General features: G+C 43.7%; 1 protein-coding gene across 4 annotated transcripts in view; it reads left to right on the forward strand.

Annotated features, from left to right (window-relative positions):
- The window catches only part of COL4A5 (collagen type IV alpha 5 chain), a 78,020-nt gene that overhangs the window by 61,910 nt on the left and 3,392 nt on the right, over nt 1-12,718 (forward strand). For 2 of the 4 annotated variants that reach the window (XM_062640163.1, XM_062640164.1), the window contains exons 39-50: nt 214-312; nt 873-923; nt 1,666-1,851; nt 7,398-7,531; nt 7,905-7,977; nt 8,124-8,195; nt 8,596-8,724; nt 8,876-8,974; nt 10,216-10,428; nt 10,753-10,930; nt 11,277-11,391; nt 11,713-11,885. In XM_062640163.1, the coding sequence (XP_062496147.1) occupies nt 214-312; nt 873-923; nt 1,666-1,851; nt 7,398-7,531; nt 7,905-7,977; nt 8,124-8,195; nt 8,596-8,724; nt 8,876-8,974; nt 10,216-10,428; nt 10,753-10,930; nt 11,277-11,391; nt 11,713-11,885 (1,522 nt within the window). Of the gene's footprint in view, nt 1-213; nt 313-872; nt 924-1,665; nt 1,852-3,701; nt 4,086-7,397; nt 7,532-7,904; nt 7,978-8,123; nt 8,196-8,595; nt 8,725-8,875; nt 8,975-10,215; nt 10,429-10,752; nt 10,931-11,276; nt 11,392-11,712; nt 11,886-12,718 lie in introns of those variants that run through there. The other 2 variants (XR_009968813.1, XM_062640165.1) reach the window with 2 other exon arrangements.

A 12,718-nucleotide genomic window follows, 5' to 3' on the forward strand; every position in this document is an offset into this window, starting at 1 on the left:
AAGCATTATATTATTTTCAGCAAACACTAACTGCTCAAAAGGTCGCATGCATAAAAGCCTGTTCTAAATTGTCGGGGGGGAGACAAAGGTTTTAAGATTACACTGCTGTGAATTTGTTACTACATTGTCACACTTCACACTCAGATGGGGGAAGTGGGGAGATTGGGGGTTTCTACTGCATTACTGTGCTAATGTGTTCTGTCCCCCTCTTAGGTGATACTGGTCGTCCTGGCCCTCCCGGTCCTTCAGGGGAGAAGGGACAGCCTGGTCGAGATGGTATCCCTGGACCAGCTGGTCAGAAGGGTGAACCAGGTTGTGTATCCTTCCTGTTGGTTTTCTCCTTGTCACTCTGCGTTGTGATGTCCTGCTTTCTCTATTCTGTTTTTCCTGTACTGTCCATACACCTTCAAGCTGTTCCTGTGGTTCCCAGCTGCTGAATGGTTCACAAAGGGTGCTGCCCATGAAGCACAGGGCAAGAATTCAGTCAGCTCTTAGATTTTTATTACCTGACTTCAACACCAGCTCCTGTTCCTGGATTCCATGGTAGCTATGTTGCTTCCACTCGGAATGGGTAAACAGTGTAATGTCTACCTTAGACATAAAACCCCGACTAAAAATGGGAATGTATGAACTCACAAAATCTGAAAGAGCATTGTGAAAATATTTATTTAGAGATGCATTTTGTAGCAAAACCTCTAACTTCGATGTAGACTGGTGAGTGAACGAGAATGCTGGTGACTACCAGGAGACAAGAAATTAAGGAATCAGAGATTTAGGTGAAGTGCTAACATCATCATTCTCAGCCTCGTATTCCTGTTCCTGGAGACTTGAAAGCTAAATGCTCATTATTAACTCCATCTGTTTCTTTTCAGGTCTACCAGGTTTTGGGCGCCCAGGACCTCCAGGACTCCCAGGATTGTCAGGTAAAGGCTGAATGTAAAATACATCTATACACCAAAAAAAGAAGGACACGTTGGATGTTCTACAACAAACGGATGCCATAGCAACAACCAAAATCACTTTTTCTTGGTTCTCAGCAGACCATTTTCAATTAACCACAGTAATAACCACGCTCATTACTGACTGCTGAACTTTGTAACTTAGTTATGCAGACAGAATGAATCCACACAGGATAATAGTCAGCTGCATTTGTGTGGAACTTTGCTGATCTGTCTCAGTAAAGTAAAGCATTCATACAGCAGATGACAAGTGAAGCTGCTTTGAAAGTATAGTTGCTTGCTGTGTTTTCAAAAGCAACATCACAACCTGAGCTGTATTACTTTCCAGTACCATTAAAGCTCCGTAATTCCTCAAGCTTATTGGAAAATTTGCAAGTATGTCTTAACTTTCAGCAGTGTCTCAGAAAAATGGAGTCTTCATGTTAACAATTTCTTCATATCAAGCATTGCTTGTAGGCTTACAGACTCAGAGGATGTTCATGAATTGCAGCATCACTGAGTAGTCAAGTGAGACTTAGACATTTTATCTCTATGTGCTATAGCACTTCGTCCTGCAAGAATTGTAAGCCCTAACTCTTTCCTGAATGTTTTGGCCAGGCTTGCCCATTCTGCAGGAGAGAGAAATGGCTCTGCTCATTGACATTTGAGCTTCTTTGCCTATCAATTTGTAACAGTATTTCATAAACATGGCTCTTTGCTTTTACAGGGCAAAAAGGAGAACTAGGGTTACCTGGCCCACCGGGGCCCCCTGGACTTCCAGGTCTGAAAGGAGAGCCAGGTTTCCAGGGATTCCCTGGTCTACAGGGTCCACCAGGTCCACCAGGATTACCAGGGCCACCTCTGGAAGGCCCTAAAGGTAGCCCTGGCCCGCCAGGTGTTCCAGGACGGCCAGGTAAGAGCGTGATCCATACCTATCAACATCTGCCAATACTTTCCCATTTTGCTGGTAGGTTATCAGCCTTCAAACTTTGTCAGTTTATTTGGATGAATAAGTTCAAGCCTCGTGGCGTAGGTCTTAATGTTTGTGTGCAGCCAGAGGATTTTGGTTGCCAAAAGTAGCTATCTGAAAATAAACCAGCCTCAGTTTCTATTCATGTCTGATACCTGGCAGCAAAACCCTAACACGTTGATAACCGGGAGAAACTCCGCATGCTGTCACAGTAATCACCTAGCGCGCACGATACCGACTCCTGAGCACCTGATACCTTTGCAGTGCTGTCCCGTGATCAGCAAACGTCATCGCGCCCAAAAACCCCAAAGTAACAAACCCCATCATTTTAAGAGTCCTGACAATCAAATTCCTGCTAGCATCACAGCATGACCAAATTGGATAGCTGCCTCTTCATCTGCGTGTCATGTAACATAAGTCATTGCTCCATTGTGTCATGTGGCTCCCACGGACTCAGTGCACCATCATGCCGTGTTCATCTTTCCATTCCATGTTTGCATTTTGGTCCTGCACCAACTAATCCTGGGAATGAAAGAAAGCACTATTCTGAGTTAACATTGCTGAGCAGCTCCCTGGCGTGGATTAGAGTTTTGAGTTCTGTTTTGTGTCATGGAATGCTTATTTGCATTTAGATACGGCTGAGGCAGCAGGAGGAGGAGGAGTGAAGGGATAGGAGATGGTGGGATGCTGGGCTTGGGCTTTGTAATTTAACTGTGCCCAAAGAAAGCCCTAAGACATCCTAGATGTCAAGATCTTTCAAAGGCAATTTTTCTGTCTGTAGAGTGCTACAGCAACTAAAATTCTGGCACAGGAAACTGATTGGCCCATAAGAGTTTGGGCTTTCATTTTGAAAGATTCTGATACAGAGACTATCTCCAAGCTCCTAAAACAAAGCTAAGCAGCTCCTGATGTAAAATAGAACTGAGATTCTATGCCCTGCTGTAGCACTGGTGTTTTTATGAAGCTTCTCCTCCGGTTCACACTCCCCTGTATAAATCAGGTGCTTACTGACTAATCAGCTGGAGACGTAGAGGAATGGTGGGACTCATTTTGTGCGGTTTTGTGAGCATTGGCAGGGGAGAAACAGCCAGTGAGGTTCTGCTCAGCCATGTTCTCTCGCTGCCTCTTTCTCTCTTTCTCTCTCTTATTTCCAGTTTTGTTGCATGCAATGTATAAAGTGAAGCATTTGTTTTGCTCAGTTATGTGTGAACTAATGTGGATAAACCAAACTATTATTGCAGTTCTGGTACCATCAGCACCCCAGCCTTTTGTTTCGAACAATAACACAGTCTATTGTTGGAATGCTGAGTTTGTAACATTCCAACATAAGGCAGTTAGTCATAAAAGCAGCTGTGCGGCTGTGAAATTGCCCTCCTTCTAGGGACATGAATGAAACCAGAAGCTCTATGTGTACGCTGTTTGTTGTTGGCTTCTGGGTATCTTCTAAGATAGTAAAAGTGATGAGGTCAAGCATGATGTAGCTCTCTGACTTCAGTTGAGCTGCGCCTAAAACAAGCATTGATAAATGTGGTTGGGATGTGTTTATTAATTAATTATAAATTTAAGCCAGTTTCCAGGGTAACACAATATCACTGTTGCTCTACCTGTCTATTTTCATTGCTATGAATAATAATAGTTTGGTGTTTTGCATACTCTATGTAAAGGAATATTGAGCTAAATCTATAAAGAAGGGTTTAGTTGAATGTGTTAGCTTGTTGATATGTCTAACAATTTTGATGTTTTTCCCCTTGTTCTAATGATGACCTTGGTGAACTCTGATCCCCTACTCCCAGGTCCCTCAGGTTAGCCCCTTAACTCCAAAATAATAACTTTGCATGAAAATGAATGTATAAATACTTTAGTAGTGTCTAGATGTAGATATGCTGAGTCATTTTTCAGACATGCCTTTTAATCTCTGGTAGAAAAGAAAAGCTCAGAGTTGGCTGTCAGGTTCTTCCTCTGTGGTGTTGTAGGACTGACATGGGAGGACTTAGTCTTGTTCTCCCCATGTGTGACCAAATTTGCAAGGCTTTCCTAGGGTGTCCCCAGCTGTGAAGCTTGTTTTAGCATGTTTATTCTCACCACAGTTGAAAACAATAAATACTGTTTTCCATCCTGTTTAGAAAAGCAGCTCGTGCTGTCCTCCCATGCCTTTGCTGTGTAGTTGTGTTTTGCAGCTTGGGCAAGTGGCAGTATTCATAGAATCATAGACTCATAGAATAGTTAGGGTTGGAAAGGACCTTAAGATCATCCAGTTCCAACCCCCCCTGCCATGGTCAGGGACACCTCACACTAAACCATGTCACCCAAGGCCTCGTCCAACCTGCTGCCCAGCTACTGCTGTTGATTTTGGACATTCTCAAGTGACTTAAATAAATTAGATGCTTCTTTTATACCAACACTGTCTAGGAAAAGTTATACAGAGTAACAGTGATGCTTTACATTCCTAACTTGGAGCATTGTAGCTTTCCTGTGCGGAGAAATCCTTATCTCCATTGTTTTGTTTCACCAGTACATTTAGAGGAAATGAGGAAAACTATTTCTTTAACATTTGTTTAATGAAAACAAAGCATTACAGCCCTCCCCTTCCTTATGATAAGACAGCGGAATAGGACTGGTAAGAACATGGTCATTGTTACAAGCTTATCGTAATTATAGCACATCAGCATGTAACGTGAGCCAGCTCTTGGGAGGGTTTTCAACATCTGTGTCTAGACTGAAAATGACTTGGTATATCTATTTAATAATAATGGTGGTTTTAGGTTTTGCTATGATGACTTTCAGGAATCACGGAGTGGTTTGGGGTGGAAGGGTTCTTAAAGCTCATCCAGTTCCAACCCCCTGCCACGGGCAGGGACACCTTCCACTGGAGCAGGTTGTGCCAAGCCCCTGTGTCCAACCTGGCCTTGAGCACTGCCAGGGATGGGGCAGCCACAGCTTCTCTGGGCACCCTGTGCCAGCGCCTCAACACCCTCACAGGGGAGAACTATCATGAGAATTCACAGTACATTTCCGTTTTTGGTTTGCTGTCCTAAGCAGTGGGAGGCAGCAAATGAGGGAGCCCCAGATGGTTGAATCCAGGCTTTATGCAGTCCTGTAAAAAATGAATATGACTTTAATTAAACTGTGGCTGCACAACCAGCAACCACTCTTTCAGGGAGGGCTACCACCATGGGTATGCTGAGAGGAACTCTGCAATCACTTCATGTGTTGTTCCCCTCTGTGATTGTGCTCAACCAGAATGCAGTGATCAACAAGTGTAGGACAGATTTATAAATCATAGCAAAACCTACCTAACAGTGAAATATCGTTTTTAAGTTCTTAACAGTAACAATTAAATGTCCAGGTCATTATTTTTAACAACTGTATTACAGTTAGTATTTAAAGTAATTTACCAAATGTGTAAGAAAGTGCATTGAGGTAAACCTGACACGTATTTATTGTAGTTTTCAGCTGCAGATTGCATGGTGATATGTGGATATATTTAAATCATTTCACTGACATGAAATACCAAGTTGCTTATAGCATTTGCAGCCCTTTTCATCCACGTCAATCCTCCTTACCAGTTTGAAGCGGGTATAAGCCTACTTTTCAGTCCTAGAATTGTATTCACTGACAGCTGAGGCTCATACCCAATTACTGGTGAGAAGTGCTTCTGTTAACCCACTTCCCTTCTGCCCAAAGCAGAATTGTGCTCAGGAGTAAGTTGTCATTCACCATTTACCTGCCTATTTGCCAAGCTCCAGGCTCTGTGATGTTGAATATTGTCAGTGAAATGGTTACAAACCCCACTGTGAGTAGGACTAACCACAAAGGCCATAGCTGTAATGTTAAAGCAATAACACATTCTTTAGTAAAGCTTGAAGTTTGTTGTTAAATGAAGAGTCAAATTAGTCGTAGTAGAGCCTAGTCACCAGAATAACTTGTATCTGAAAATACACATCGTATATTCATGTATGGTTTTATGCATGCATGTGGATTATATTGTAAATACAAAATATGCTGGTGAAATGGGTTGTTGTGTAGTGTATATGCTGTCATCTGTACTATTTCTAACTAGTAATCTTGTTTTGTACTGTGTGATGTCTGACCCTTCTAACATCGATCATGGGGCTTTGGTGAACTCTGATCCTTCCAGGTCCTCCAGGTTAGACTCTGAACTCGGGCAATTTGTTTTACTGCATTGCACTTGGTGTAAGAGAAATGGGTGTTTTGCTGTAATGCTGGGTTGTCTTGTTAAGGACTGTGGTTACGCTGCAGTTCCTATGTGTTTGATCAGCATGCCTCACATGGTAACCCGGTAGTAGTTTTGCATGTGTACGGTACTAGGCCAGTATAAAAGAGCAAAATGAAGATGAAAAATCCTTGCATGATGGGATGTTTTCTGTCGCTGGAACTGCCACAGGATATGTGTGAAATGTGCTACAAAATTGCTGTTGATTTAAAAAGAACAATTTTGGAAGGGATTCATCCCCAGATTTGCATGCAGAAATACAGCTCATCAAATTTAACCACTGAGTATAGACTGTGAGGATGCCAAAGGAAATGTTAAATTATTCAAGGTTGCAGCAGCATTGAAAATACAGCACACTGATAAATGTATTACATTTGTTGTACTATAGGGGAGAATATCATGGCGCTGTCCTGCAGAGAGATCCTTTTGTTAATCCAGTTATGAGCTCTAACTTGTAAAACATTATTAGCCATTGCTGCGCTTGCTTCCTGTTTGTTTTGCCACAAATTCATATTGGTTACCTTCTGTTTAGATGGTTGGAATAAAGTGGGGCTCTCATCTGTCAGTTCTCCAAATACCCCGACTTCTTTTAAATCCACTGCTTTGCATTAACGTGGCTGTAGCAAAGGCAAAGTATTTAAAGACCAGCCCAGCTCCTCTATTGGATTTACACAGTGTAATTCTACTAAGGACAGACAAATCAGTTGGAGGGAGAGTCATAAGGAAGTTTCTGCACCTCCAATTGTTAATTTAGGCAAGGCAGAATGATGGGCTGTCAGCAGGCAGCACATACCAGCTTCTCCAAAGGCATGTCAAATTCTAACAGCAAAAAAGCAGCAATTTTACGTTGTTGAGATTGGCTTTCAAAAGGAATTCAGTCTATTAAGGTAACACCTAAAAGACAGTGAATGTGATGCAGGTCAGCAGAGGGGATATTTGTACCATCTAATTTTGGGGTTCTTGGCTCCTCCTAAAGGCACCAATGTGGTCACTGGTAAACTTCTATCGCAGGTGAGTTGCAGTGCCTTCTGGAAAGATCTGCTTCCCTTCATCAGCTAGATAAGGAGCCTGGGTTCCTGATGTGGGTAGTGCAAATAATCCCTCTGTTTTCCTGTTAGTTTATCCTGAATTCAGAAGTATTGCTGGGAGGTCAAGCCAAAAGACCTTTATTTAGGATTTTTTATGCTGAAGGCACAAACATGGGGAGGATGTTTGACATGTACTGATATACCTGTATTTGTTCTGCAACGTTAAGGTCCACCGGGCCCAGAAGGCCCACGAGGGCCACCAGGCAGTGGAGGACTTAAAGGAGAAAAAGGGAACCCAGGTCAACCTGGCCCCCCTGGCCTGACTGGTCACAAGGGAGATCAAGGACCCCCTGGACGCCAGGTAGGACAAGGCATGGAGTTCTCCCCCGTTTAGTTTTAGATGCAATAAAAATTGAACATATTTGGGTGGAAAATGCAGTTTCTTGTAGTACAATAAAAGCTAAATTGTGGTAGCTAACACCCTGTCTTGTAGTAAGAATGTATCTGAGTGGGATGTCCCCATTATATTCCCATGGGAGCTGGAGCTGTCAATGCACACTCCTGTTATAGCATTCTCTGACAGTACCCAGTGCAGTGAGCAGAATGCATGGCCTCAGCCCTTCAAAGCATGAGTTGACAGACCCAAAGTGTGTTTATTTGTCCCCCAGCCACCTTTTCTGTTTATCTGACACTGCTGAGGAGATGAGTGAATAACGTGAAGCTGTTCTGTTCAGGGGGATCCTGGTCGTCCAGGTCTGAATGGAATGAAGGGCGACCCCGGGGTTCCAGGCGTTCCAGGATTCCCAGGTATTTAACTGGCATTGCAAGTGAAAACCTCCAGACACAGTAACAGCCCCTCAGGGAGGAAAGAAGCCTGCTTTTGGCCACTCCTGCAGCAGTTTGTAACACAGCATGTTCTTTCACTGGGTAACTGTGTGGATTTGATGTTTCAGGTATGAAGGGTCCCACTGGACCTGCAGGACCCGCTGGCCTCCCAGGCAGTCAAGGACTGCCAGGCCCACCAGGTAGGTGTCATGTGTAGCATTATTGTTTGTCACTTTTGCTCCCTGACAGCAGAGTTTGCTACCCAGATGTAGGACTGAGTCAGTCTCAGCCAGCAATGAACGTAGTTAAGTGAGCAAGGGCTTAAACACAATCCCAGGCTGTACTGTTTTAGCCCTATGAGTAATCCTGCCATATTTTATACTCTATATCCAGCCGACATGGATTAACACCTGCAAAAGGTGTCTTTGGAGGGGGGTAAGTGATAGGGTGATATCACCCAGAGCACTTTTTTGCTTTATATATATACACTTTGCATTGATAAAGCTCTTGGCATCAGACTTTGCAATCAAGATTAACAGAAGCTGTTTCCGATGTTCTCTTCCACCTTGGTTTAGCTAACACTGAGCTGCTTTCTCTCAGGTCCACCAGGTTTACCAGGCACCATTGGACGAAGCATTGTTGTCAAAGGTGACCCAGGTCCCCCGGGTTCTCCAGGACAGCCTGGGTCAAAAGGGCCACCCGGATTGCCAGGGCCACAGGGACTGCCAGGTATGGTCCTAGGTGGCTGCAGAGAAAATGACCAAGCAGAGTTGAGTGCATGCTGCAGTGCGAGTCACTTGGCATAGGCTGCAGGGACAAGATACTGAATGCAGCTGGATTCAACTGAACTGTATTTCAGTTATGCATGTGTCTATTCTAGGTCCAATTGGTCTTCCTGGTGACCCAGGGCGTGATGGACTACCTGGTTTTGATGGTCCAGCAGGACGTAAAGGAGAGAGAGGTCTTCCAGGCCAGCCAGGTATGGTGTTTGTCCTATGCGAATCCAGTGAAAAAGAGATGCTGCCTTTTGTGAGTGCAGGCTAATACTGGGAACTGAGATCTTTACTTCATGGGAATAGCAATAGGATTATAATTTTAGGGTTTTCTTAATGTAAAAATACTAAATTTGAATATCTCATGAACCAAACATACTCCAGTTTGGAATATTCCTGGAAACCAACACGTTGCCAGCCTTTGCTGAACAATCCTGTAAAATGCTGTACCTCAAGCTTAATGGCATCTCCTTGGCAGCACAGATGATAATGAAGATAGTAAGAAACAGAAGAGAGAGAGAAGTCAAAATAATTTTGGTTATGTGTGGAAATCATGAATGGGGAAGAACAGACTTCATAAAGGAAGGAATGTCACCAAAGGCAGAGGCCAGGCTGCTGTGCAGCTATTGCTTAGAATCACTGAATTATGGTTTGAGAAGAGAAATCAGGCGAGGCAGTGGGCCAGTTTACTAAAGAAGAAGATACATATTAAGTAGTTGAAGATTACATTCTAATACGTTTCCTCATGAATTGCAAACAGTTAAAGCAGTACAGAAATCCGTAATGCCTGTTCTCCTTTGAGTACCTCTATGAAATCTGTTGGCATTATTGTAGTGGGAAAATGTAACCAGTAATGCCTGGCATAACACAGGCTAAATATTTGTTGTTGTGTTTTCTGATGGTTTTGCTGTTCAGGAACAAATGACTTCTCTGGTACCCTTCTCAGTCACAGAGAGCAATCTCATTCTTGCTCTCATTCAGGTTGTTCTATTCTACTTTCACTGCAGCTTTTCTGTTCACTTTGGTGGGCTTGACTCAAGTGTTCTCATAGCATGCCTTAGGGCTCTGCCATTGATTTTGTGATCTTGAGCAAGATGTTTGTTTGTTATCTTAATGCTTTGGAATTGGGAATCTGATTTGGACTCATTCCCTCGGCTACTGCAGTTGTTATCTTGGTGCCTCGCAGCTCTGAACATATTTAACTTCACAGGAGCCCTTCAACACAGGGAAGCTGCACAGTTATTTTATGAACACCTGTGACAGCCTCAGTGATTTAACCAAGTTACATGAAAAAATACTTGGAGGAAGGCAAGTGTTAGCAGATACCAGGTCCCCCAACTCACAAGCACCTTAGGCCCAAGACTGTGCTCCCGTTCAGAGCTACATTAGTCCATACAAGAAATGGTGTTAATAAAAACTGTGTGGTTTGTGTTTCTCATGTGAACAGGTTCACGAGGAATACAGGGACCTCCTGGTCCCGATGGCTTACAAGGCCCACCTGGTCCTCCTGGAACAGCTTCTGTGGCTCACGGATTCCTTATAACTCGTCACAGTCAGACCAGGGATACACCGTTATGTCCACAAGGAACATCAAGAATATATGATGGATTCTCTCTTCTGTATGTGCAAGGAAATGAGAGAGCACATGGCCAGGATTTGGGTAAGATATGCTGGATGCTCTGTCTTTAAGGGGAAGGAGGTTGTAGCTGCTTCATCAAATGCTCCGATTCTCTGAAGAGTGACAGTCTTGGTGCTTGCACACCCAGATCTGCTGCCTTCAGAGGCTGCACGGTATAACTGGGGGTGAAAGAAGGTAAACCAAGGCTGGGAAGTTAAGTTTTTGCCACATGTGACAGTGTGATAGCACACGCTGTGCACCCACAGGTGGAGAGGAAGAAAACACAATTACTGCTCTCAAACAACTGCTGTAGAAAGCAATGAAGTGAAAACTTTGCTGTCATGTTTTCTGCATCTTACTGCGCAGGTACTGCTGGGAGCTGTCTCAGGCGTTTCAGCACCATGCCCTTCATGTTCTGCAACATCAACAATGTTTGTAATTTTGCATCGAGGAATGACTATTCCTACTGGCTGTCAACTCCAGAGCCAATGCCCATGAGCATGGAGCCGCTGACTGGGCAGAGCATCCAGCCATTCATTAGCCGGTGAGACAAAGCAGGCTATCAGGTCTCTCGTTTCAGTATCTGGATAAATAACCCATCTTACCCATGTATTTCCAACGTGCAGGTTGGATATTAGGAGGTGAATCTGTCTGGGAAATCTAGGAGAACAGCTTGTTTTAAAGTATTCATTGTCTTAAAAGGTTGATTGATGTGCCACAGGGATCATTAAAAGGCTCTAAGAGCTCTCCTCCTTTCTCCTGAGCAGCAGCCTAAGTTACTAGGACAGCCTCTCACAGGCCGGATTTCCTCCCTTTCCCTGTGTAAGAATTCATAATAAAACATATTACATTTTAATATCACGTTTCTCTGATACTTCCCCTGTGTCCAGGTGTGTTGTGTGTGAAGCTCCTGCTATGGTGATAGCTGTCCACAGTCAGACCATCCAGATTCCTGCGTGTCCTCCAGGCTGGGACTCCCTTTGGATCGGTTACTCTTTCATGATGGTAAGTGCTGCCTCCTACTCCACAAGTGGCTAGTACGCACTTGTGTTCTCAACTAGCTACTTTAGGACTTTGTTTTCCTCCCTTTCTCTGCAGTGGTTATCATTTGAAAGCCTTTACCTCCTATGACTAACCCTGGTAGCCAAGATGAACAGTGATTTTCCAGTACACAGAGCCCAGTGTAACTGATACTTATGGAGGTGTCTGACACTGCAGTATCTAAACCAAGAGCAAACAGTGGCTCGTGTGGTGTTTGAATGTTGTGCTAGGTAATTCTTAGCACCTCTCTAACATTCTTGTCTGTGTGGTTTTTCCCTTCACCAGCACACAAGTGCTGGAGCAGAGGGCTCTGGACAGGCCTTGGCATCGCCTGGATCCTGTTTAGAGGAATTCCGCTCAGCTCCCTTCATTGAATGCCATGGTCGTGGCACCTGTAATTACTATGCCAATTCCTATAGTTTCTGGCTGGCAACTGTAGAGGTGTCAGAAATGTTCAGGTAAGAAAACCTGTTTCTTGGGTATTGCTTTATTCCAGAATAAAAGCTTTGGAACCTGAATTTATTCCAAAGATCAAAAGAGATTTGTTTACAGGGGTATAGGGAAATAATTTCCCTTGTTTTCCCCTCACAACCAGTTTTTCAAGTGTTTCCTTGGTAAGCCTTTAATAGTATGTAAAAACTTGCTGGGGCACATTCTGTTTTGGAAGGAGTCGGATTCTTTCATGTCAGTTCTCACTCACATTTAGTAGTACCTTCTCTAGTTACTGTAATTGGAACCTGAAAGATCCATTTTGTTGGGTTTTTCTCTTCTCAGGTCTTTAGACTCAGATATTTGGAAAGGTAGTTCACAGACATACAAAGGACAGGTACGAAGTGCAAAACCAACTGTACTTTAACCATTTAAGGCAGCTGTTCACATAACCTGCTTTTAAAAGCCTTGTGTGACAGAGGTTTCATACCCTCCATGGCAAGCATTTTTCCCAGTACTTGGCAGGAGAATGAGGATGATGTTTGGCTGCAAAGAAGCCAGTGCACATTGTGTCCTCAGCTCCACTGCAGTCAGCACATCAGCTGGAGGCTCTCAGCTCCTCAGGCTTTCTCCCTTTCCACTTGAGTAGCAAAATCACTTTGGTTTTGAAAAGTCATCTCCTCTCCTAGAATCAGTGGCTCCTGCCCTGTTTGTGTGCTGATGGAAATCTCAATGTGCCCACTGCCACCCAATTGCAAAATGTGGCTTTGGGGTACAGGGCAGCCAATATGCACTGTGATGCACAGCAGTAGTAGCCCCGAGGTTGGCTTTGTGTAATGATGTCTATAACCATGTTGTTTAA

Source organism: Pezoporus occidentalis, unplaced genomic scaffold, assembly GCF_034315485.1.
Source record: "Pezoporus occidentalis ecotype Australia unplaced genomic scaffold, CSIRO_AGI_Poc_V1 ctg63, whole genome shotgun sequence".
In the NCBI taxonomy this organism is placed as follows: domain Eukaryota; kingdom Metazoa; phylum Chordata; class Aves; order Psittaciformes; family Psittacidae; genus Pezoporus; species Pezoporus occidentalis.